This window comes from Populus euphratica, unplaced genomic scaffold (genome assembly GCF_000495115.2).
Source record: "Populus euphratica unplaced genomic scaffold, PopEup_1.0 scaffold81.1, whole genome shotgun sequence".
NCBI classification, from domain to species: domain Eukaryota; kingdom Viridiplantae; phylum Streptophyta; class Magnoliopsida; order Malpighiales; family Salicaceae; genus Populus; species Populus euphratica.
Window position 1 is genome coordinate 164,977 of NW_011499945.1, and position 24,816 is coordinate 189,792.

The 24,816-nt window shown below is 33.9% G+C and overlaps 2 protein-coding genes and 1 pseudogene across 3 annotated transcripts; 2 read left to right on the plus strand and 1 right to left on the minus strand.

Moving 5' to 3' along the window:
* Positions 1–220: 220 nt before the first annotated feature.
* LOC105137419 (putative G3BP-like protein) lies at positions 221–6,293 on the plus strand. 2 transcript variants are annotated; one of them, XM_011043144.1, is made up of 10 exons: positions 221–375; positions 479–590; positions 687–821; positions 2,730–3,036; positions 3,368–3,633; positions 3,773–3,950; positions 4,219–4,340; positions 4,431–4,496; positions 5,103–5,184; positions 5,763–6,293. In XM_011043144.1, the coding sequence occupies exons 2-10, from the start codon at positions 546–548 to the stop codon at positions 5,972–5,974; spliced, it is 1,413 nt and encodes a 470-aa protein (XP_011041446.1). In that variant the 5' UTR covers positions 221–375; positions 479–545; the 3' UTR covers positions 5,975–6,293. The 2 variants fall into 2 exon arrangements, with proteins under 2 accessions (XP_011041446.1, XP_011041445.1); XM_011043143.1 differs by having other exon boundaries at positions 222–590.
* Positions 6,294–6,597: 304 nt separating this feature from the next.
* On the minus strand, positions 6,598–12,998 carry LOC105137509 (uncharacterized; annotated as a pseudogene).
* Positions 12,999–13,235: 237 nt separating this feature from the next.
* Positions 13,236–14,622, plus strand: LOC105137420 (uncharacterized). The gene has a single exon (XM_011043145.1). The coding sequence runs from the start codon at positions 13,236–13,238 to the stop codon at positions 14,613–14,615; it is 1,380 nt and encodes a 459-aa protein (XP_011041447.1). The 3' UTR covers positions 14,616–14,622.
* The last annotated feature ends 10,194 nt before the right edge of the window (positions 14,623–24,816 follow it).

The window sequence follows — 24,816 nt, forward strand, 5'->3', positions numbered from 1 at the left end:
AAAACTAATTTAAAATTAAAAAAATACAAAAATACTTTTTAACAGCAAAAACAAACATCTGTACATTCATTAATTGTAAGAGAGACCATACGAGACAACGAAATAAAAATAGAAGGACTGTTATGTTAAAATCAAATTACAAGGGGTTAATTTAACCGATCTCCGAAACCTAAGGGACAAGATGATGATGCATTTGTCCCAAAGGAACCAAGAAAGGGCAAAGAAAGAACACAACGTAATAGTAATACAAACAACACATGATCAAAACAAAAAGAAAAGGGGGAAAGGAGTGGGAGAAAATCTTCTTCACTCGAATCTTGTAGGGTATTAGTATTATCCTCCCTCCCTCGCTCCCTCCCGTGAGTGAGTCTTCAGGTATCTCTCTTTCTTTATCTAGCAAATACAACAGTCACCACTCAGATCCTGCTTTCTCTCTGTTTATTATCTTCTATTTTTAGACAGTGTGTTGATGCTGCAGATCTTGAGAGACACAGAGTGAGAGAGAGAGGGACATTTATAGATCTAGGTTTTTCTTTTTTTCGGAAATGTCGTCATCGGTGCCCTATCACATTCCAGTCAGTGCTGCTCAGGTTCGTTCGTCCGTTGGCTCCTTAAAAAACATGTATTTTTATACTATTTACGTTATCATTTGTAACTGAAAATAAAGAAATGTTTGGTTTTTGTAGGTAGGGACTTTCTTTGTGGCACAGTACTATCAGGTATTACAGCAACAACCCGAGTTTGTTCACCAGTTCTACAGCGATGCCAGTACTATGCTTCGTATTGATGGCTCTATCAGAGAATCCGCTGCTACAATGCTCGTCAGTAATCTTCCTTTTCTCTCTCTCTCTCTTTTAATTGATTTCTATAATATTTGATTGGCCATTTTGCAGTTGCTTTACTTGTGCCATCATTGTTTTTTTATTTTTTTTTTTATTTGGTGTCTTTCGATTTCTTTAACGAGAAATTCCCAGTTTTAATACAAGCTAAAATTTTGAGTACCCTTAAATGTATGCATGTTTTGAATCAAATTAGCTACTAGAAAAAAAAATGGCAACAAGGTAATGGCTCTTTTTTAACGCTAATTAACTAAAGAAAAGAAGGAAAATTAAGCAAACGATGATGTCCTGTGTATTCTTGTTTAGAATGGTCAGCGATTTACGATTTGATTTTACTTTCCATCATTAGAGACATAGCTTTTAGTTGTGTGTGTGTGTTTTCTTTTTTTCTCAATCAGTAAATAAACGTTTCACTACACTAGTACGATAGTGACAGCATTTTCTACTTCTTTTATGCTGTGTTATGCATTTTGTTTATTACAACCCTGAAGCAAAATTTTACTGTTTGTTAGGGATAAATTTTTGATAACCATCTCCAAGGAGACATAATAAGGTCACAAAGAGCATTAAATAAAACCAACTTGTAAACTGAACATTTGTGTTTATATCAATACATGCCCATGTTTGTGATTGCGTGTTGAATCCAATGTGGCTAGCGCAGAGCATATATGCATGCACGGTGTTAAGCAAGGCACACCCATTTGATATACAAAAATATTTGCATTTAAAAGATATGTGACACGTAGTAAAATTAAAAGATAAAAACCATAGCTTATTTAGCCACAAACTCATATTAAGGATCTTTTTGTTATTTATTATCAACAAACAGAAACATTCGAAAAGAAAAGAAAAATATTAAATTATTTATGACCTAAATTATAAATGTTTTCTTGAAATTTTTTTATTAATCTTTTTTATAAATTACATTCTTCTTAAAGAGAAGGTTAGTTCATTTATTATGGGAAATTATTGTTCGTATTCCATCATATAGTGATGAATTTTCACAATTTGATTTTAGCTTTTCTTAGAAGACAACCTAGGGTCTTGTTTGGTGGTTTGTTAAGCTGATTTCAAGTTGCTTGCTGGTTGCTGCATAAAGTTTAGTAAGGGTTTGGTTTGCTTTAAAAGTAATTTAAAGTTAAGAGTTTAAGAGGCTCAGAGCTCGCCAGTGGTGATTTCACAAGGACAGGATGCACAATAGGTTATAATCTCAATAAACTTTTCTGTATGAAGAATGGTTACTCTTGTACCTTTTATTTACCAAAGGATAAGAAAACACATTATTCTTTGTTGTAGAGGTTTTTTTTGAAATCATGCCAGCTAAAACATCATAAACTCCTTACAAAACCTCTTATAAGCGCAGAGCTTCTAATTATAGTACTTTTATATAAGCCACCGCACTAGCAGATGGGCCCTTGGAATTTTTTTAATTTATATAAATATTATTACAATTGAACATTTAGGCTCTATTAATTGAATGGGTTTGGGAAACTGTAGTTCCCTTTCTGTGCCTTTATGGCGGAATGTGATTTCCCTTGCAGGCACAGATGTACACACACAGACATTCTTTCCAAGCTTTTATGTTACCTGAAAGCAAGTATGCTTTATTAACATTATGTCAGTTTCTCTTCTCCCCCCTCCCTGGCTACTTGTATTTTGATAGAAGACCGTTGCCAATTAAAGTTTTTCTGATGTGGGGTCCTGGACAGAATATGGAGATACATAGTCTTTAACATTGATGCATAATGATGTTTGGTTGCAAACCTGAGAAGTTTATAGTTTTCCAGGCAATGACCCCTTTTTTTGTTCTGTACATCTCTTATATCATGCATGGATGTGTATTAATTAGGACCCTGATAACAGTTTCCCTTTCCTTTTCTTTTTCGGCAGCAAATCCATGCTCTCATCATGTCACTCAAGTATACTGGAATTGAGATCAGGACAGCGCATGCCCTAGATTCTTGGAATGGAGGTGTTCTTGTGATGGTTTCTGGTTACATGCAAGTAAAAGGCTTTGATAATAAGAGGAAATTTGTAGAGACATTTTTTCTTGCCCCTCAGGAGAAAGGCTATTTTGTTCTTAATGATGTTTTTCACTTCACTGACGAACAACCAACTCACCATCATCCTGCAGTCTTATTAGCCCAGATCCATCTTGATTCCAAAATCAATTCTCCAAGTGCCATTCCTGAGCCAGGTATTATGGATTAGCCTGAACTGTCTCTATGATGAATACTGGATTTTGTTCACATATTGCTTTGCTATTCAACATAGATTGGGAGGAAGTAAGTTACTGATGTTGTCATTGTTCTTTGATGGAATCTGTGTGATTGACATTCGAGTTCTAAGCAATAGAGTAATGGAAAGTGTACAGCTACTGGATGCATATTTAATTTCAAGGTCAGGAGTTGTGAAGCTATGACTGGAATCTAATTACGCTACGAAATATCTCTAGTTAAAATCAAGTGTGGCCAAAAGTCAATTTCACCAGATACAGGAAATAATTTTTTTTATCTACAACTTTACAGTTCCTACCTATTTAATGGGTGGAGAAACCCAGGCTAGGGAATTTGTGGCCCCTGCTGACGCCAAAGAAAATGGTCCTGTTGACAGCTATACTTTCCCAGAGAAAAGGTTGCAGCAAGCGTCTGAGTCTGGAAACATTCTGGAGGAAAAATCTGTGGAAAATCCAAATGGCTCACTTAAAAATACAGCAAGCAATGCACCAGACCGCCAGCCTGCCTCTGTTGAGGAACCTGCTAGAGAGCACCAAAAACACACATATGCTTCTATTGTATGTACCATAGATGGTAGTTATGTTGATTCAATAAATAGCACATATATGCATAAAATATGTATCTGTAGTATTTGAGATTCATCTATATATAGAAGACTGAATTTTCTTTTTCCTTTTTCCTAAATTCTATTGAAAGTTACGTGTTGCTAAGGGGCAATCTGCCACATCAGTGACTCCCCAGCCTTCTGTCAATAAGATTGTACCTCCTGCTTCAGAATGGAATCACGCTTCACAGGCCCCTGTTCAACAATCAACTGTGATGTCAGATTCATTTGAAAGGCCAGAGGCAGAGACAGCTGAGGAAATTCATGAAGGTTATATTTGAGCTCTGCCTTTACATTTTATCACTTTGACACAGTGATTGATATTTCCAATAAATCATGCCACTTTCAACATCCACAACAATTTGGTTGAATTGATTATGACTTTGATCCCCCCCCAACAAAGTAGACCTGCACAAGTATTTTTATTTTTATTTTTATTTATATTTTGGAACTTGAAAGCGACTTCCTTAAATTTCTGGAGCTTTCAAACTGATTCTTTTTTTGGTATGGGGTGGGTGGGTGTGTGAATCACTTTCAGATGAAATAAGGTCTGTATATGTGAGAAACTTGCTGCCTACCTTATCAGAAGCTGAGATTGAAGAGGAATTCAAGAATTTTGGTGAAATCATGCCTGATGGAGTAGTCATTCGAAGTCGCAAGGTTAAATCCATGCGCCTGTTTTGTCTGTATATTTTTGCTTTTCTTCCTTAAATCTGTTGTGCTGAAAGGTTGATTCTTGTTTACATGCAGGATGTTGGTGTATGTTATGCATTTGTTGAATTTGAAGATATGGCTGGTGTTCATAATGCAGTCAAGGTATAAATAAGTTTAAATAACCTTAAAATCAGCATTTTTATCACACCTTGGTTTTTCATCACGTGTTACTCTTTCTCATCATTCAGTTTGTAATTAAGAACTTTCACTGATTAACCGTGTTCCTTTCAAATGTGAAGGATGTGTAACATCCACGGTTTCTCTTAAAAAGAAAATTCCAATGTACATTTTGGAGTCTCAGTTTAAATTTGTACAATTTTGAGGCATTTGGTGCTTTTTTCTACCAAGCTTTCTGATGTAGGCATTTTGTACAATTTTGAGGCATTCGGAACCTTTTCTCATGTCTTTCTACTTTGTAATTCCTCATCAGAAACAAGTTTTCTGCTGATCATTTTCTTGATGGTGGGGAGGCTTATTTTTTGTGAACTGATTGCCACTTCATTTGTGTTTCCTTTTCTCCCTACCTAGTAGATTCTTGGGTGCTTGGTTTTTTTTTTTTGAAAAGCCATTGTTTCACTTTGTAATGTCTTTTTAATTCTGGTTATAACATTGATGTGAAAAAAAAAACCTTCCTTGAAGGCTAGTAGTTTTTTTTTTTTTTTTAAGTAATGTAGCAATACATCCTTATATATTATTGTATATCTATAGGCGGGTAGTGCAATTGTTGGTGGACGGCAAGTTTACATTGAAGAGAGAAGACCAAAGAGCAACATCCCATTTCGAGCAGGAAGTAAGTACGTATTTTTCCCATGCCACTATCATTAACACTAATATTATGTTCCTTATTAGCTTGCTATTGGTTAATTGCTGCATAAAATTAGATTTTCATGATTTTATTATATATAATTTTAATAATTACCTGGGAGCTTTTGGATGACTTTGTTTATGCCAAGTCCCCAATTTGACCTGTCACTTTTTTTTTTTTCTTGCCATCATTTATTACCACCACTTTGCTTTCTATTGATCATAATTATAACAAAAGCTTGACAATGATATTTACTATAAACCTTTATTCCTTGTTTCTCCCTCTGGCTTTCCTTGTGGAAGCATGGTGACAGAAATGTCTTGATGGCAATAAATATCTAACTGTCCAGTAAACCTGCAGAGTGAATGATAACATCTTGCATTGGTATATGCAATATATGAACAGTTTTTGTTGTCGGGAATTTTCTCTCTTTCTATGTTTTTAGGATAAGCATTGTTGGAATGTTGAAGCAATACAAAGCATCTGGTTCTCTATTGAGCAGTTATCTTGTGTGGTATTGCATCTTTGTTGTAATTTTGTGGTGATTGAAATGTTCCAAACAGGAGGAAGGGGTAGAGGCAGGGGTGGCTACCCAACAAATGCTCCAAGGGGTGGTTTTAGCTCTCGGAGTTCTGGTAGAGGAGGTAGCTATGATGGAGGTGACAGGGACTACAACAGACCAAAAGGAAATGGTTATTACAGGCCTGGTCCACGCCAAGATAGAGGGTTCTCAGGTCACCAAGTAACAAGAAATGGACAAGATCAAACAGATTAGATAGTTTAGGTTTCCTAACAAAGGGAGAGCAAAAGTTTTTGGTTTAGCAGTTGCAAATCAGTCACATTCACATTTATTAGTTTTAAGAAGGATGTGTTGATATTTTCAGGTCAGGTTGATTTAGATGTTGCCCATATGAATCACTCTTCTGGGGTTTCTTGATACTTATTTCTAGTGAACATTTATTATTCTAGGCAATATGTTTGCAATTTTGAGATCATTTGTTTGATGTGAGCACCTCTGGTTGATGAAGCTCCTTAAGCTGGATCTATTTGTTTATTTAAATTTTTTCAATGTTTCTAAGGTTCTTGAGCGCTCCTACGGTCATTCTATTTCCCACGTACTATGAAATAGTGATGTTAGCATGCAGATCATATGCACAGGTCCAAAAGTATTGATGTCTGCACAGGGCAGGCATGGAGTGTTTTATCTCTGTTCAAGTCATGGAAGTATTGTATGCGTGGTTGTAATAATACTCCCTCTTCCAACTTTCAACCTAAATAGTTCTTAAACACAATAGCTTTATCCTTCGGCCTGTAACCCTACGTGTTCCATGCCCCAAAAGCAAGGTGTTGGCATTTGAGGAATATGGCAGGACTAGTTGTCCTAGAAGTCACTTGATCATGCATTGCACAAAAATGGCCTCACCCTCCTTTACACAGTCTGTGCATGCAACACACAACACTATATCTGTAAATATAAGGGAAACCCATTGATGCTACAGAAATGTTGTTCTAGACTGCTGGGAACTGAATAAAGCAGATGGAAAAGTCATCAGAAAATGCTGTTAATTTGGTCGCAATTTCTCTCAGTTTTAATAATGTTTTAATTTATTCAGTTGGAGCTTCCATCTTAACACATTATTGTTGTTTTACTTCCGATAAAGTACTAGTAACTATACTCCTGGTTTAGTATTTATGATGGATTTAAGCATTGTCAGCTGCTGCAGCACCTTCATGGTGATTGGGGATCTGAAACTGACTTGTGCTATCTTCATTTTCTTCTGTTTCCCATAGGAAACTAGCATACGCTGCGAGAACATTGCTGGAAAGAAAGAAAGAAAAAAACGAGGCGAAGAATCAGTCAGTCTTGGAAGGTATAATCTAGCTGCTATTCCTATCAAACAATCAAAGCATCTTATATCATGCAAATCATCGGACCAGTAAAATATACTTGCCAAACATAAAAGTTCTCTATAGGGAAACGAGTGGCCGGTAAACACGTATTAATCTCTAAAACTAGACTCCTTTATTACCATCTCCCTTTTCTTCGAGAGAGTCTCTTCCTTGTAGTGAATGTTCATTGATAGACATACTTGCAGAGAGTAGCAAGGAAAAGAAACAGGAGGCCCAGCATCAACACTGTACATTTTCCAACTGAAGACCGTAAACTTAAGAGCTCTGAAGGACCATCTTATGAATGTTAACGAATATCAAAACCCCCCTGAGTTCTAAGAATTCTAAATTATGGAGAAAGGGATGTACCTGTCCGAAGGAGTTGCTTGAACTGCCTGCTCAAAGAAACTCAAGGCTTTATCATGATCATGATAAAGTTCCCACGCCAATATTGCGTACTGCGACAGGACTTCACCATCACTAGGATCAGCCAGTATGGCTCGGGAGTAGTATTCCTCAGCCCCTTCAAGGTCTCTCTTGGACTGTCAGTTGAAAACAATTGTTATAGTGAAGAATGACAGTGGACTCATGGCAACTCCAGACTCCAATGTAGAAGTTCACATGAAAGAAGTAAACAACATAGTAAACGAAGCATAACTCGCAGTACACTATAGTCCACAACATAGCTTGTTCCCACAACACCAAAGAAAAAATTTGCACTGTGATCTCCGCCCCATGCTGCATGCTTTCTTCAATTTTACATGGGATGTTACTCTAAATACAGAACACATTCGCAAAATCATCCTTGTCAACATCATAAACTTGTATTTACGTTTCCGCATTAGAGATTACATGGACACTGCTTGATTTTGTTTACGAAAGCCTAAAATAGAGGACTTATATATCACTAAACATGTTTCTTAGATTTGGTTAACATGTTTATTTACCTTTCTCACCGTTTGCAGCTTTTTTCAGATTTTGATTTCCAGTGCCAAACCCTTGCATCCTTTTACAGAATGATTATCTTTACCACAATTTAAGATCTGCCAAGTCCTAAGCCATGTCTTAACTGCAACTCACGTATTTGCAAAACTTGCTTTACTTGATTTTTTAACGAGACATATGATACATGTTGTGCATGTTTTTTTGATTAATCTTTCCAGATAGTGTTTTCTAACTACACTTCATGATGAAGTGCAATGACAGTTGAAGGACAACTCAATCCATCATGGGATTCAATGAATTTCGCTATTATAGCCTAAATATGTTCAAATTGTAAATACGCCAGCGTAACAAATGGATGCATTGAATGGCTTTCTTTCTCTTACTTCCATGTCAGAGCTACATCTATAGTAATATATATCTCTACCCTCAACCCAGGAATATTGTCTCAAGAAAAATAAATGGTGACTAACACCTAGTCCTAAATGGAATGTGTTCCAGATGGCATATTGAATTATACGTTTAGTCGCTCACCCCCATTGGAAAGATCTATTTCCTTGGATCATAAGATTGACTTTCCTCTTTGATGATCGACTTGTAGTTGTATGCCATGGTCATGGAAAAGTGTCCTTTACCTAGTTTAGGTATGTCCTTATCAAACTACAGGTCCTTTATTAAATCTCTCCAGATCTTCTTAACTTTTTTGAAACAGTTTTTCAGGCTAGCAAAACATCCCTCCACGTATTCAAACTGTTAAAAGAATTAATTAGTCTAGAGGCATCAGTACAAAGATATTCCATACAATAGTTTTGAAAGCGAGCCATAAATCTCTTCTTCCACCATGCTTCACCTCTAGAGAATGAAATCTGGTGAAAATATATCCAGTTATGAAAACAAAGCTCAAACACGATTGTAGATTTTCCTTGTATTCTACAACAAGAATACTAACTGAGTGACCTTACGAAGAAAAGAGATAAAAGTGGGCACAGATGTCACCTGATACAGAAACTCAGCATAATTTTTTAGAACCAAAGAGTTGCAAGGATTCTCCTCAACCATCCTCCTACAATACTCCTCAGCATTGCCACCCTCGTTGGCATCAGATGCAGCATGGTCTTCCACGTCAATATTAAGCTCAGATGGAAGCTGCAAGAGTTTAAAATCTTAGTTAGTGGCTAGGCTGTCAAGCTTAGTTGGAATTGCCTCCTCTCTAACCTTCGACAATTTCAAAACGATATTAGAACCATATGATAAAACATTCACAAATTTATGACCCAGAAGAGACACCTGGATGTATTCTGGTTGAGATGTATCCCCTTCCCCATCGTCTTCTATTTCCCAGAGAAAACTGGCATAAGCTGCAAGAACATCGCTGAAAATATGGAAAGGAAAGTTATGCTTATTCATCTCAATTAAAATACGGTTGCGATCATTCTCAAAGTGCATGCAGGATAATCATCTTGTGGCACTGCAGCTGAAAGAGCGTTTGCGCTTAAAATCATCAAATTGATGCCTGGGATGCTTTTCGCAACACCATATCAAAAGCACACAAATGCATCAATATGGTGCATTTTCAGCACAAAAGCACTTTGTAAAAGTACCTCCACCGCAAAAATAGACAGGGTGCTACTAAGGGTAATTAGATTTGCAACACTTTGCAAAGGAGCTAGATGAAAGCAAGTTCTTAGTCACCTGTTCTGAGGGGCTGCCTGAACTGCTCGTTCAAAGTTAACTAATGCTCTACCTTGATCATGGTTCAGCTCCCATTCCAGTTTCGCATACTGAATCAGAATTTCACTATCTGTAGGATCTGCCAGTGTGGCAAGATGATAATATTCCTCAGCTCCACGAAGCTCTCCCTTAGACTGTTAGAAAAGAGAAGCTTTACAATGAAAAACCGATCATTTTCTTTTGACCTCGACAAAATATAAATGTCCATTCTCAGAATGTTTTGAGAAATTACAATATTAAAGAACAACACTATCAACAGTAAGCCTGTTTGAACACCATTCTTACTTAAATGAGAACTTTTGTTGGAATGCTTCGTTTCCTTCATAAAAAATTAGATGGGCATTCTTACCGGTTAGAAGTATTTCAATATTTTATCGATTGTTCTGCCATGTAGCGAACAGACATCCAAAGATTTGCATAAAGCAAGAGTACAAAAAGTACCTGCAGCAGCAGGAATAATTGAAAAAATAGCAGCTAGCAACCCAAGCCAACCTTACAATTTACTCCAAAATTGACACAGAAGCACCAACAAGAAGACATTTACTTTAGACACTCAAACCTACTGAACATGACCGGACTTTATCATTAAATAATTGGATCTTGACAAAGATCTGAACATAGAAATAACAATCATTTTTAGGACCTGATTATTCAAAGTTTAGATCACATGTTCTAAAATAAGGAGGTCAAATAATAACCGAGAAGCTTCTCTGGTAAACACAACGACAATTGGTGATGAATCAACCACGGTAAGATTGATTAGATCATAATGCAGGTGTGAGTTATATCAAATAGGGATTTGAAGTGACAATTATTCAAGAGTAAAGTCAGAAAAGAAGAAAACACCAATCATACCTGCAAGAACCGAGCATAGTTTGATAGAAGCAAAGGGTGGCAGGGATACTCATCAATCATTTTCTTAAAGTACTCTTCCGCATCACCACCCTCGTCAAAGTTTGGAAAACTTAAATGAAAACCGCCGCCGCCGCCGCTATCACCACCGAAATCTATATCATCAATCCCAAGCCCTCCAGCAAGATACATGGAAGGACTAACCGGATCCTTTACTTCTTCATTATCAAAATTCTCAATCCCATCTGAACCTTGTTTCTGCTCCTCTCCTTCCTCTTCTATTAACCCCATGCTCTTCTTTCCAAAACTGAAATCCCCACTACCAATAGATTCTATATTTTCTCCGATAGTAATGGTTCTCATCAATTCCTCTTCTGTTCCCATATCTAGTCCACTTTGTTCTTCATCCTCTGGCCCTTCATTTTTGTTAAATACTGATAAAGAAGGTGAAGAAAGCAACATTCTCTTGTGATGTCTATATTGAAACTTGTTTGGTGTAGTAGTAGAGTTATGAAACTCTTCTTGATCACAAGATGTATAGACTAAATTTCCAAGTTGATATCCGACCAAGCCCTTCGAAAGCTGTCAAATCGCAAATTAACTACCCTTTTCTTGATTGAGTTCGGACAGTGGAGATGAGCTGCTGCCTGATAATGGTGTCAAGTTCAGGTGGGGCAAACCGTGACGGAATGATAGTTTGTGATCATGAAAGAACGGGTGGTGTTCGATGTGGTTGGTGTTAGTAGTTTCTAAGTCTCTATTAGGGCCGTCTGAGAAGGGTGCAAACAAGTGTCCAGTTGCTGAAGCTGAAGCGGTGAGCTCCTCAGAAGCATTTTTATTGGATCTTGTCTTATGCCGGCTCGAGATTCCTTTGACCTTGCACAAATTAACTACCGGTGAAAATTGTTCCTTACGTAAAGAGTTCTTTTTTACTTTTTTGATTGTTTCTTTTATTTCAAACTGTACAAGAAAAGATGACCATAAATATTGTCACGAGCGAGTAATATTTCTTTTCATGTTGGTCTCTTCTCTCTTGAGTTGTAGAATAGCAAGATGACCGTGAGTGTTTTCTAGACCAGTAAATGAGTCCATGGATGTTAGGTGATCTTGAGGCCATTCCCTTCTCAAAAGCCAGTTCATGAAAAGAGGTTTTCGCTAACACTTGCAAAGTCTCTACCGGTACGGGATAACTCCAACGATCTCCTTTCCACACATCTTGCCCGGGATCGGAGCCGAAAAAATTCAATTTAGTCCTAGTTATAGGGTTTAGACTTGTTAACAGACCTGAGCTCCGATACCCGTTGTTCATATATGGTCATTAACATATTTACCTCCGAAAAACTAGCTCATAAGATAAGGTTTTCCCTTGTTAACTCTCTACTAATCTTTCCCATAACCGATATGGAATAGCTCGAACAAGAAAAGGTTGCTAGCAAGGCTTTACATGATAAATGACGAGGGTTTTCACGAGCATTGTGGAAGCCTCCACTGATCTAGGATCTAACCCACATTTAAGGCCACTTGGTTTAATTAAGTATGGCTCCCTTCATTTGTGCTTTTCTTAATTATTAGTATTTTATTAATTTTGATCTGACAGGAATTCAAAGATTTCTTTCCTTAAAACACTGCCTAAACTAATACAGGGGCAATTAACAATTCTTTTTATTAGGTGATAAATATTACAAAAGAATGAAGAAAATAAAAAAAAAATTATTAGACTAATAATAAAAATAAAAAATAAAAAATTAAATCATTATAAAAAAAATTATTAGACTAATAATAAAAAATAAAAATAAAAAATATTTTAAATCATTATTACAATTTCAAGCACACCCTCCAAGCACTAAATGACATGTCACGCATGCTGTTTGTTAAGTAATTGGACCAAGGGCTTCGACATTTTTCTTGGACCATTACCAATAGCCTAAGTTTATGAAGATCCACAGCCCAGCAGTATCACAAATGGCCTGAATCTGTTCTGGACATGAAATTCGAATCCAAGTAGATAATAATACAGATATTCTGGCACTTTCACTGTTCTGGACTTGGTCCATTTCTAGAACAGATTGCCCTGATGTAGTTTAGCACCGAGACAACTCAAATCCGTACGTGTTTCCTTTACAAGGATTGACTACAAATATGTTCTCTAATCATAGCCAGTCTAATTCTGATATTGACTCTGAACTAAAAAAAAAAAAAATGGAAACGAAAAGCCAATCTCCCCACCCCAACAGCTGGAAACTAGCCAGTCTTGTCTGACTCGAGGAAACCTATATGCAACACGACCGAGCTACCATATCCCCACCTGAAACCTTCTCTTTTCAAACCTGTGTTGTGGTGCTTAGGTCAGAAACGAAGAGCCAATTATTAACTGGCCATCCCATTTGTTTCGCAGGTTTTACAACCCACAGCCAATATAAGAGAGAGAAGGAAATAAAAATAAAAAATAAAAACACAGAGACAGGAAACCAGACCCTAATGCAACTTCCCAGAGCAGGTCTTGTCCGCTTAATGCCAGCCCTCCTTTTTTCGTCCTTTTCTTGGACGACACTGTGGAGGCTTTTTTAAATCTCCATTACAGTTTACAGCAACAACAATTGTTTTGATCATTGATCATTACAATGTCTCATATGATCCTGTCACCCTTTCAACTATTGGAACTCAATGTTATTTCTGCACAAGATCTCGTCAAGGTCTCGCGAAAGATGAAAACCTATGCAGTTGCATGGGTTCACCCTGACCGGAGACTTTCGACAAGAGTCACCTCTGAAGGATGCAACAATCCCACCTGGAATGACAAGTTTGTTTTCCGTGTTGATGACAGGTTCCTCCATGGTGACACCTCCGCTGTCATGATTGAAATCTACGCCCTTCATTGGTTCCGTGACATTCATATTGGCACCGTCCGTGTTATTGTTGGGAACCTGATTCCCCCGCCTCGTCCACACCATCACAACCAGTTTCAGCTTGGCATGCGCTTTGTTGCCCTCCAGGTCCGCCGGCCATCAGGACGCCCCCAGGGGATTCTCAACATTGGCGTGGCGCTTCTTGATAGCTCAATGCGAAGCATGCCATTGTATTCCCAGATAAGCGTATCCGCCGTTGGGTATCGTCAGCTTATGGGTGAAGAGGAGTTGAATCATCATAAAGATGATTCTGACGATAAAAGTAGTGGTATTCATTCCAATTCCTTCTTGCTTCCTTGGCTGCCGAAACCTGAATTAAGACGTACGAAGAGTGATTCCAGTTCCATGTTTGGGTCAATAGTGATGGCAAAAAGAAAAATGATAATGAAAGGGAAGGGTAGTTCCATGATTAGTGGCTCGGAAGTAGAGGAGAGGAACATGCTCAATAAAGGTAGATCAAAAGCTAGTTCCTTGACAAGCGGCTCGGAGTTTGTCAAGGAGGACGAAAATGGGGCATTTGGAAAAGCCTCTTTGACCTCTGAATCACTGACAAAAACAGATACCAAATCAACCGAATTGGATCATATTCTGAAACCCTCACCAAAATTTACGGGGTTGGATCTTGGTTCTCCATGCAGCAACAACTTCAGGTATGCAACTCCGAAAAAGGCAAATTTTGTGAGTAAGCCAGTTATTACCGAATCACAATTGGGGCCATCAGCATCTGAGGTGGCGGCAGTAATTGCAAGAAACAAACATCGTCGCTTGGAAGAGACAGAGAGCGAGATAATTGGCGAAATGAGCTTGGATGGAAGCATGGAGGCTCTTCAATCTAAACTGGAAAGATGGAGGACAGAGCTTCCTCCTGCTTTTGATGCCAGTAATATCTCAAGTTTTCCTACTAGTGGCACTTGTAAAGGAGGCCTTGTTAAACGACACAACCACAGGCACACGGATGATGATGGCACGTTTTCTTGCTTCGGTAGATTTTGCGGTTTAGAGTGTTCAATTGTATGTGGCGACCCTCCCAGGAAGAAAAAGACCAGGCAGGGGATTCGGAGCCATTCCATGGATCATTTGAGGTACACTGTTTAAATTTACCTGAGTGACTGATCGGATCATTTATTTTTTTTCGTGATTTGATAATCCGATCAGTTAAAAACAGCTCTTTGCTACAGAAATGACTGTTGTTGACTGTATATGTGAATCTCGTCACATTCCATTCCTGAAATTAGCAATGCTAGCTTTCAGATCATATTCTCTGCTGGCCAGGAATGTTTTCACTTTGCTTTGCCTGCGTAAAATTTGTATGTTGTTTCTGTTATCTGATATAAACTTTAATCACACCGCAACACTCTCCCTCTCTCTCTTGTTCTCCAAATTTCTTTTGCATTTTGTCAAATTTAAAGAGTTTCTGTTGTCTTCAGTATTAATCAAGAAGGCCTGTTTAAATAGTAAGGCCAGATGTTTCAGAATCCTCCTTGTTCCATTTGTGCCTGTCATTCTTGCCCAGGAGCCATGCTAAATATTACTACTCTGCATCATTCATGGTTCCCTGTACTTTTAAAATCATAAATCAGATACAGGAAATCAATAGAAAGTTAAGTAGGATGGAATCAGATTTCATCAATACAGGAAATCAGATTTCATCGTCTCTCTTAAATACACTTGTATTCAACAAAGAATGATAATTTTTGCTGGAAATAATTAAGGGAGAACAGGTAGGAAGGGAAGTATGGTGGAAGACAACACTCTTTCATATCATCCTATTCTTCAAAGATAGGAAGTTTCAAGGGCTATTTATACTCATTTAATATTTAAATTTAATTCTAACACGTTATTTTATTTTTGAAAATCTCATTACTTCTGAAATTTAAATTTGTTGTAGAATTATTAGACTAAACGTTTCTCGTTTCTCGTTGATAGCAAAAATTTTAATTTTTTCTTTTACTGTTTTTTTTTTACAACCACGCTGTTGTTGGTATATATTTTTTAATCTTTCATTTTCATCTTCAAAAAATTCTTTTTTTTTAATTAAAAATCAATATAAATCATATCTTATTGACAACCACGTTGTTGTTGGTATATATTTTTTAATCCTTCATTTTCATCTTCAAAAATTTCTTCTTTTTTTTTATTAAAAATCAATATAAATCATATCTTATTACATCATCTAATAATTTAAATTATTAAATTGTAATAATTCATTAATATAATATCAAAGCTTTGATGATTAAATGACCATAAATTTAAATCTCGTTATTTTTATTTATATAATAAATATTAAGCTTTAAATAATATAGATTTATACAAGTTTGAAGCTTAAACAATTTTTATTTGAGAGGATATATTAAAAAATAATATAAATTATATTTTAGAATATTATCTAACAACTTAAATTATTAAATTAAAATGATTTTTATCATGATTAGCTAATAAAATTTCACTGAAACAATTATATTTATCTTATTATTATTTATTTTTCTTGTTTCTTGTGTTCATCACAACTTTTTTCCTACCAAACACCTTTTTTTTTCGAGATTTAGCTCTTGAAGTAGCTATTTTATCTTGGCTCATTGATTATTTTTCATCTCTTTCTTTAGAAAAATCTCTCTTTTCTTCTTATTTGTTTGGTCTTCTTTACACCACTCTTTTTCTTGTGCAAGGGCAGCTTGCGGTTAGCCTCTTTTGGCTTCTTCCATGTCTTTTGATGCAAGGCATCAAATCAATTCTTATGGTGGGCTTCATAGCTTGCATGCATCGCTATTCTTTTTTTTTATCGCTTTTCCATCCACTCACTCTTGGTTCTATTGGTCGTTTACTTTCTTGATTTCTTCCTTTCTCCAACGTTCATGCTCTAACTAATCCTTCAAATGCCTCACAAGATTGAACTAGCTTTTTCAAGGACTTGAACTTTGACTTAGATTACAGTAGTTTCAGTGCATGTATTTGTACTAATCTATGAATAATTCAGATACATAATAAGATAACTTGATGAACAAAAGGACATTAAATTTAGAGTTCAAGAGTAATTCTGATATATCGTCTCTCTTAGAAACACTTGTATTCAACAGAGTAGGATAATTTTATCTATAAAAAACGGGCACCTTGCTAGCTATATATACGGGAAAGTAGATAGATTTTACTCGTAATACAGTTGATAATTAAGTTTGATGTTATTCATTGATTGATTTGTCTAGGCAAGTTCCTTTCTGATACTGTTTGATGTCAAAGCAGTCTGCAGTATCAGCTAGCAAAAAGTGTGCATCAGTGGATTCCATTTATGATAAGCTATGGAGTAGCACCATAAGGATTTTTCCATGAAGACGATAGTAACTATGCTATATCTTACAACATTTTGGAGGAATGAATATTTGCTGAAGTTTCCTTGTGAAGTAAATTTAAGTTAACGAAACTGGAAATGGGTGGGAACAAGAGAGGAGGGGGACTGATTTGAAACAATAATCTTATCACTTTGGCTAGCGATATAAAGGATAGAGAGAGGTCGAATTCAGATAAACATTCTCTCAATAGAAAGTTATTCCTTAAGAACCGTGGCAAAAAGGTTTTTTTCCCCTTAAATTATGCTTGGTTTGATCCGTTTCAACCTCATTAAAAGTATCAGGAAGGTGTTTTTGAGGTACACCCAAAAACAATTAGTCACTTAACTTTTATGAATGCACCGTTGACAAAACCATTTTAAAATTATTTTAAAAAATAGTTTTAATTAAAGTATAAACTAGTTTTAGTATATGTTTATTGTCGAATAAAACGATAAAATAAGTCACTTATGTCTTTTTTTTAGAAAATCTCAAATATCTTCCAACTATATATTTTTTTTTCAAGTCATCAATGCTACTTAGCTTTGTTAGAGAGATTAAAATTATAATTAACCAACTGATAAATTTAAATTTAATATGAAAAAAAATTTAAAAATTTTTAAAAATTATTTTCATGATTATCTAGGGATAAAGACTCGAAGATGATAACATGAAACAACGTTAGACGCACGTTCAAGCTAGGCATGCACCCCAGCACTCACCAACATGGACCATGTCCAAACTCAACTTGCTAAGGTTGATGTTGGGTATGCCCGCCAACACCTACATTGATTTAGGCTATCATGTCCAAGCTCAATATTTTTGGATTTAGATAGTAGGTCTAGAATCATTATTTAATGGACTTAGATATTTTGTCCAAGTCTAACACTTACTTGGAGATTTTTTTAAATTCTCATCTAAATCCTTTAATATTTTATATTAATTCAATATATATGTCTAACACTTACTTGGAGATTTTTTTAAATTCTCATCCAAATCCTTTAATATTTTATATTAATCCAATATATATTATTTTTAGTAGAATATAACTCGAAATATCACAAAAATAAAATTACATTTCAGCTCTTTCTTTTCATGATAGAATAAGGTTATAAATATATCATGAGTCCTTCAAATTTCATGTTTACAATATTTTTATTTTTAACATTTTTAGCATATAAATTTTCATAATCTATTTCTCTAAAATATTATTATATTTTTTCTCTAAAATAATATTTATTTAAGCATATAAGAGTTCTTGAGTTTTAAAAAAAAATCTTTTATAGATATCAACGATTGATTACCAATTATTTATTAAACTACTAAACATTTTGGCTCAAAAAATAAAATAAATTATTTGCACTAAGATATATATAAACTTTATTTCCAAGTTTCTAGGATATTTTGGAATGTTATAACAAACCGTTGTATGTCAAATTACTTTTTTTCTATCGCTTCATGCCAATTGTTTAAGCTTAATGGCCTTCCTCTCTAGCTATTGTTGTACACTTGCAGTCAAGACCTAAAGATGAAATAAAACAGTGGAATTAGGCGTTAATGTCAAAATTAAAAGGCATTGTTTTAGAGCTTATTTAACCGCTGTGAGTGCTGCATTATGTCTTAAGAATATTTAAATAAATTCATTCAATTAATATTTGATAATCTATTGGTATGTTATTTAGATCAAGTACATTACTATTGAGGATAGCATTTCAACATTTTTATTAAAAAAATAAAATAAATTATTTAAAAACAAAAAAAACAGTAAAAAAAAATAATATAAACCAAACAAACTGTTAGCATTGACTGAAAGAAAGGCTTCCCAGCTCTCCTAGACATTTTTTTAGGTATTGTTCAGGACTTGTGTTCTTGGTTTTTTGTTTGTTATAAGACATGTAAAATTATTGTAGTAATTTTTTTAAAAGTATTTTTTATTTAAAAATATATTAAAATATTTTTTATTTTTTAAAAATTATTTTTAATATTAGCATATCAAAATAATTTAAAAACATAAAATAATTTTAAAATTTATTCAATACTTGTTTGGAAGCAATATTAAACAAGAGCTACATCTTAATTAATTCACTAATATATCTTCCAGCCAAGGATGTCCATTTTAAGGTTATTAGCAGATAATATTTCTCTCTTTTTTTTTTTAACGATGAGGAATTAGGATCCATATTATTTTTTTACTATAATTCCCTTAATATAAAAACTCTTTTTTTTTTTTAACAATGAGGAATTAGGATCCATGTTTTTTTTTTACTATAATTCCCTTAATATAAAAAAATAAAAAATTTTGTTTAGTGTATATCAAGAAATATAACGATGAGATGAAATATTTAGTCGTTAAATTTAATTATAATTTATCGAATAGAGTTAACTTATTAATATTTTTATTTATATTTACTAATTTTCTGGTGATAATATATATTCACCCAGTTTATTTTTTTTATTGTTCTCTGTTAGATTATAACCCAAACATGAAAATGAATTCATTTACCATCCAAGCTAATAAGATTTCACAAACTTGTACCTAGGATCGAAAAGAAAGAAAACTTGGAGAGGATTTAAATTAAGTATGAGGTCTGTAGTTTTATATATATATTGATGTGAGGAGAGAGTTGGAAAAGCGAGTGAATGCACGAGAGAGAGAAGGTTTGGTTAAACTGTGAAAGAGAAGGAACGGCGGCCGGCAAAAAGAACCAGGTAGGGGAGGAGGGAGGGAGGAGGCGTGGGGAGAAAACAAAAGAAATTAAAATGATAGCAGTGGCCTCGAAAAGGCAGTAAGATTAAGCTACTCATTTTGGAAGCACAAAGTCCCTTGCTCCCACATTTCTGGGGCCATTTCGAAAGAAACCTTCCGTACCAAGTCATCATTTTAATGGCCACTGCCTAGGTTTTGATTAAGCTACTCGTCCAGGGAGAAACCCCATGCGCCTTAGCCTTCTCTGCCCTCCCAGCTATAATCTGTAAACAAGAATCCCAAAAGCTTACTGCCAGTACTCCTACTCCTGGTCCCCCGCTTCCTGCAAAATAAAGAGGCCTGAGATTATGGAATGTGCAGGGAAAACTCTTAAGTTAGTCTCCTAATTATCGACTAATTCTCAGTTATATTCCTCGATTAAGAAATCATCTTAATTTAATCCTTCACCTATTATAATTTCTCGTTTGAGTCCCCTATATATATATATATGAGTATTCAGAATAAATAGATAATCGGAGGACTTAAGTATTCTTCAAATTAAAATACATTTTTTTCGGGGTAGAGTTTTAGAATGAAAGAGTTAACTCATTGTTTTGAATTCATCACTACAACTTAAATAGGTTGGAATTAATAATCACTTGGATTAAAATTAGAGTTAAAAATATTCAAATATAAATGATTGAGAAATTGAGGGAGAGAAAGAGAAAAGAAACAAAGATTTAATACTGGTTCGTAATCTCTATATAGACTAGGGACTGATTTGTAGTTATCCCATTCCTGAACAAGCTTTTAACAAAAAGTGTCGAGCCATCTAGGGTTGAGAAACTCGAAGGAGGGCTTTCTGGTCCCAAAACCTCCCCGTAAGCCCCCCCGGCCAGCCGCGTACCCTGTCTACTGACGTGGCATTAGCTGGTAGCTTGGAGGCACGTGGATTGGCTCCCACGTTGTCGGCTTGTCCCTTGAATCAGACAACATTTTACCTTCCCTAATCTTTGGATTTCCCATCCTAATTAATTTTCATTTCACTTAATTAATCCCCTGCCTTCCATTTCCAACTGTGCAATTAGCTTTCTTTTTTTTTAATTTTTTTAATTTCCAGTACCAATGTAATATTTTTCCAGCAAAGCTGTTTCACTACAACAGATGATATTATAAACCTTTAAATTAGTGGGATTTATTAAGAATCTTTCTCAAATTATCGTGTGTTTGGATGGCCAGTAATTTTTTTGCAATTTAATAACTTTAATTTTTCTTGTGAACTCTCCATTTTTTCTGACTAATTATAATTTCTAATTTTTCTGTTTTCACTGTATTTAGATTTAAAATAAATAAAAACAACAACATAATCTGTGTCATTTTAACACTTCATAACTTATATTTCATTTTTTGTGCGTTTGTAGTTTAAAAAAATATTAAATTTATATTTTTTGATATTTTTTAATAGTTTTAATGTGTTGATGTCAAATATAAAAAAATTATTTTAATATATTTTTAAAAAACCTGAAAATAACATAACTAATGAGAATCCGAAATTTACTATTACTAATCAATCAGAAAAAAATACAATTAATAACAACATGAAGGATTAAATAGAAGAAATGCAAAATAACACAGAGCAGACACGTGGCAAACCAGTAATGAAAGATTCCCTGTTGAGGACTTTTTATGTAGATAATCGAAGGTTTTTATTTATTTATTTATTTATTTTATTTTTTTTCCTGCTGCTGCACTTGAATGGGTTAAATTTTCCTGTTCGCAGACATACTTAAGATACTTTCTGCGGTGATGCGTTTATAGCGTTGCTAGTATATTAACAAACCTCGATTTAAAATAAATAAAAACAACAACATAATCTGTGTCATTTTAACACTTCATAACTTATATTTCATTTTTTGTGCGTTTGTAGTTTAAAAAAATATTAAATTTATATTTTTTGATATTTTTTAATAGTTTTAATGTGTTGATGTCAAATATAAAAAAATTATTTTAATATATTTTTAAAAACCTGGAAATAACATAACTAATGAGAATCCGAAATTTACTATTACTAATCAATCAGAAAAAAATACAATTAATAACAACATGAAGGATTAAATAGAAGAAATGCAAAATAACACAGAGCAGACACGTGGCAAACCAGTAATGAAAGATTCCCTGTTGAGGACTTTTTATGTAGATAATCGAAGGTTTTTATTTATTTATTTATTTATTTTATTTTTTTTCCTGCTGCTGCACTTGAATGAGTTAAATTTTTCCTGTTCGCAGACATAATTAAGATACTTTCTGCGGTGATGCGTTTATAGCGTTGCTAATATATTAACAAACCTCTGCTCACACTTTGCTTTGTCAGTAATTATATTCAATCCTTGAATCATATTAATATTAAAATGAATTGTCAGAATATATATAATTATATGCATGCATGTATGTATGCATGCATGCATGTATGTATCAACAGTTTTAGTGTGAAAAATACATACCTGAAAATATCTCTAATCATAAAAAAAATTATTTATAGTATGGTGTCACAAAGCAGTGATGGAGCAAAAGAAAGTCATTAATGTATACCTTCCAAAGATTGTTGGTTCTTGCAATAAGAAGAGAAATTATTTAATTAATTAAGTTTTGTTATTAATGTATTTATGTCTAATTAGTAAATGTGTAAATATAACCCAAACTTTATGATTTATTTAGAATCAAATCGCATGTTGATTTCAATGTATAAACATATTTGAATTTAATTAATAATCTATTATAATTTTTATGTTAATAATAAAATACTAAACTTCTCAGTTAAATTCAATTATATTGTTTGAAATATATTTTGAAATAAATCGAATTAACAATCTTAACTATTTTTTAATTTAAAAATCTTTTTTGTTACATTAATTTTTTTTGTTTTTACTAGTACCCTTATATTTATTTAAAATGACATGAATTATAGACATTTTAATGAAGATATAAATAGACCTATATTATATTAATTGTTTATTAAATATTTGTTGAAAATATATATGTGTTGAAAAAACTTCCCCATTAAAATCTTTTCCTTGGAATGTTAAGAAAAAAATTCTAGAAATATCCCAATAAAAATTCTTGTTTTTTTCTCAAATCAAAATTAAATAAAATAAATATCAAATCAACACAAATTACATATTCAAATAGACAAATCAATGATTAAAATAATTTTAATAATGTTAATAATTCAAAAAGATACCGAAGTTAGAGCTCTAATAATTCAAAAGACATCACCACAAAATAAGAAGTTTCAACTTCAAAATAAATTTATAAAAAATACATAAATAAGTTTGTGGTAATTATATAAATATTACTTCTAACTTTCATAAATATTACATATTATGTATTTCCAATCTATTTTCTTTATTTTTTTTTGTCAATTATTCAAACGTGACTCCTTTCAGTATTTCAACAAGATTAAGATGATTTACAAGTCATTTAACATTTTCAAAAATATTTAATATCACTAATATTTTCTTATTGCTTCAATTATCCCTGCCGACCAGCTTTTAAACTTGATGGTTTGTGTTGATAATATATTTTGCAATATTATTCATTGCACTTAGTCATTTCTTTAAACTCCAAAGTAAAATCATTTGTCATTGGAACTTTTCATTTTCTACTTTTTGAAGATGAAGCTCTAGACAATGATGGAGGAGTGAAGAAGGTGAAAGAAGAGACAAGAAAGAGAAGGTGGGTTATGGGATTACTTTGTATAATAAAGCAGTGGTTACTCTGCGGTGTTTGAAAGGGAAAAAAAACAGGAAGGTGTATTTAGAATATTACTTTCAATAATATATTATTATTTTAATGTCTTAATATTAAAATTTAAATTTAAAAAATAAAATATTATTTTAATACATTTTCAAACAAAAAAACACAAACCATCACTGATATAGATATACAATACAGAACGGGTTCTGAGTGTATTTATGTATTAATGTCGTAAGGATCTATGCATGCACAAGCTTGCATTTCACCGGAAATACGAAGGATACAGAAACCTAACACTGGCTCTATAATATTTTGAGAGCCTGGTTCAGCAGTCGGTGACATTGTGTCAGGTAACATCAATAATATATGTAGATTCGATTCTTCAACCCCTGGATTAGGTTGTGATTTTCTTTTGTTTTATAAAACTCTCTGTTAATGATGATGGAGGCATTTCAGAAGAATATCATCGACGAGACAGAAAAACCAGCAACTTCTATATCTATATATCAGCAACACTTTCACTTAATTAATTCAGGATTTATTAAATCTCCATTTATTTGCTAATTAAACAATCAAGTGAGTTAGAGACCAGCTCCCTGGCCAACAAAATACACAGCATGTGGAAGTGGTCCCTTTCAAGATAGCTTGGAATGATAAATATTTGGTTAAAAAAGAGTATTGCTGTGCCTTTCTTGCCATTTATCTTAAGCTTTTTCATGCAGGCAGCCCTGCTGTCCATCGATAATGCATCTGATCTTTAGGTCTCAACTTTCTAAAACAAGGGTTTGTGCCGTTTGTCCTTAAAATAGTAGACAGCACATAGGAAGAAAGGAAGGTGTATAGCCCAGTAGAGATTAGTATATGCTTTTGCTTGTAAAAAGACTCGAGCTTTAGACTTTAACCTATGCTTTTACATTAAAGCTAAGACACACCTAAGCCCAAATTAAAGTCTCGGTTTGTTCTTTAATCACGAGTCATTAAATTATCATCGTCGTCTACATCTGCAACTTTTTTCAAGAATTCTTATCTTATTTAGGCATCCATTACGATATTCCTAAGAAAATCACTACAACTTAATTAGAATCATTATAGTTTGTTACCCATTTCTTAGTTTTAATCATACATTATATACTCCTTTTTTGCTGCACAGTAACCCCAATTTAGCCAAAGGCCTCTCTCTATCTTTATCTGTAGTGATTTGGTACTCGTATATGTATGTGAGTTGAAACAAAAATCTTATTTTTTAAGATTCTCGATAAAAAAAAAGATATTCTAAAATAAATCGATTGGACTTGGAAGGATTATATTTCAATATTATTGCTGGTAAATTCACACAAGTAGCTAGATTTTGATTTTTATAACTCAATAGGCATCTATATCATAGTCTCTTTAAAAGGTCTCCTCTCGAGAAATTAAACATTAAATTACCAAGGTTATTTTTTAAGAAAAAATGTTTAATTCTTTATTGTTATGGGTGGGAATTCTTCATTTAATTTTGTGTACCAACAGAGAAAATCAGATTCTAAACAGACATGAT

Excerpts from the sequence above, each read along its gene's own strand:
- LOC105137419 (XM_011043144.1), top strand. The coding sequence starts at position 546 with ATGTCGTCATCGGTGCCCTATCACATTCCAGTCAGTGCTGCTCAG. Across the intron at positions 4,497-5,102 it reads GTGTTCATAATGCAGTCAAG|GCGGGTAGTGCAATTGTTGG; the intron begins GTATAAATAAGT and ends GTATATCTATAG. Across the intron at positions 5,185-5,762 it reads CATCCCATTTCGAGCAGGAA|GAGGAAGGGGTAGAGGCAGG; the intron begins GTAAGTACGTAT and ends TGTTCCAAACAG.
- LOC105137420 (XM_011043145.1), top strand. The coding sequence starts at position 13,236 with ATGTCTCATATGATCCTGTCACCCTTTCAACTATTGGAACTCAATGTT.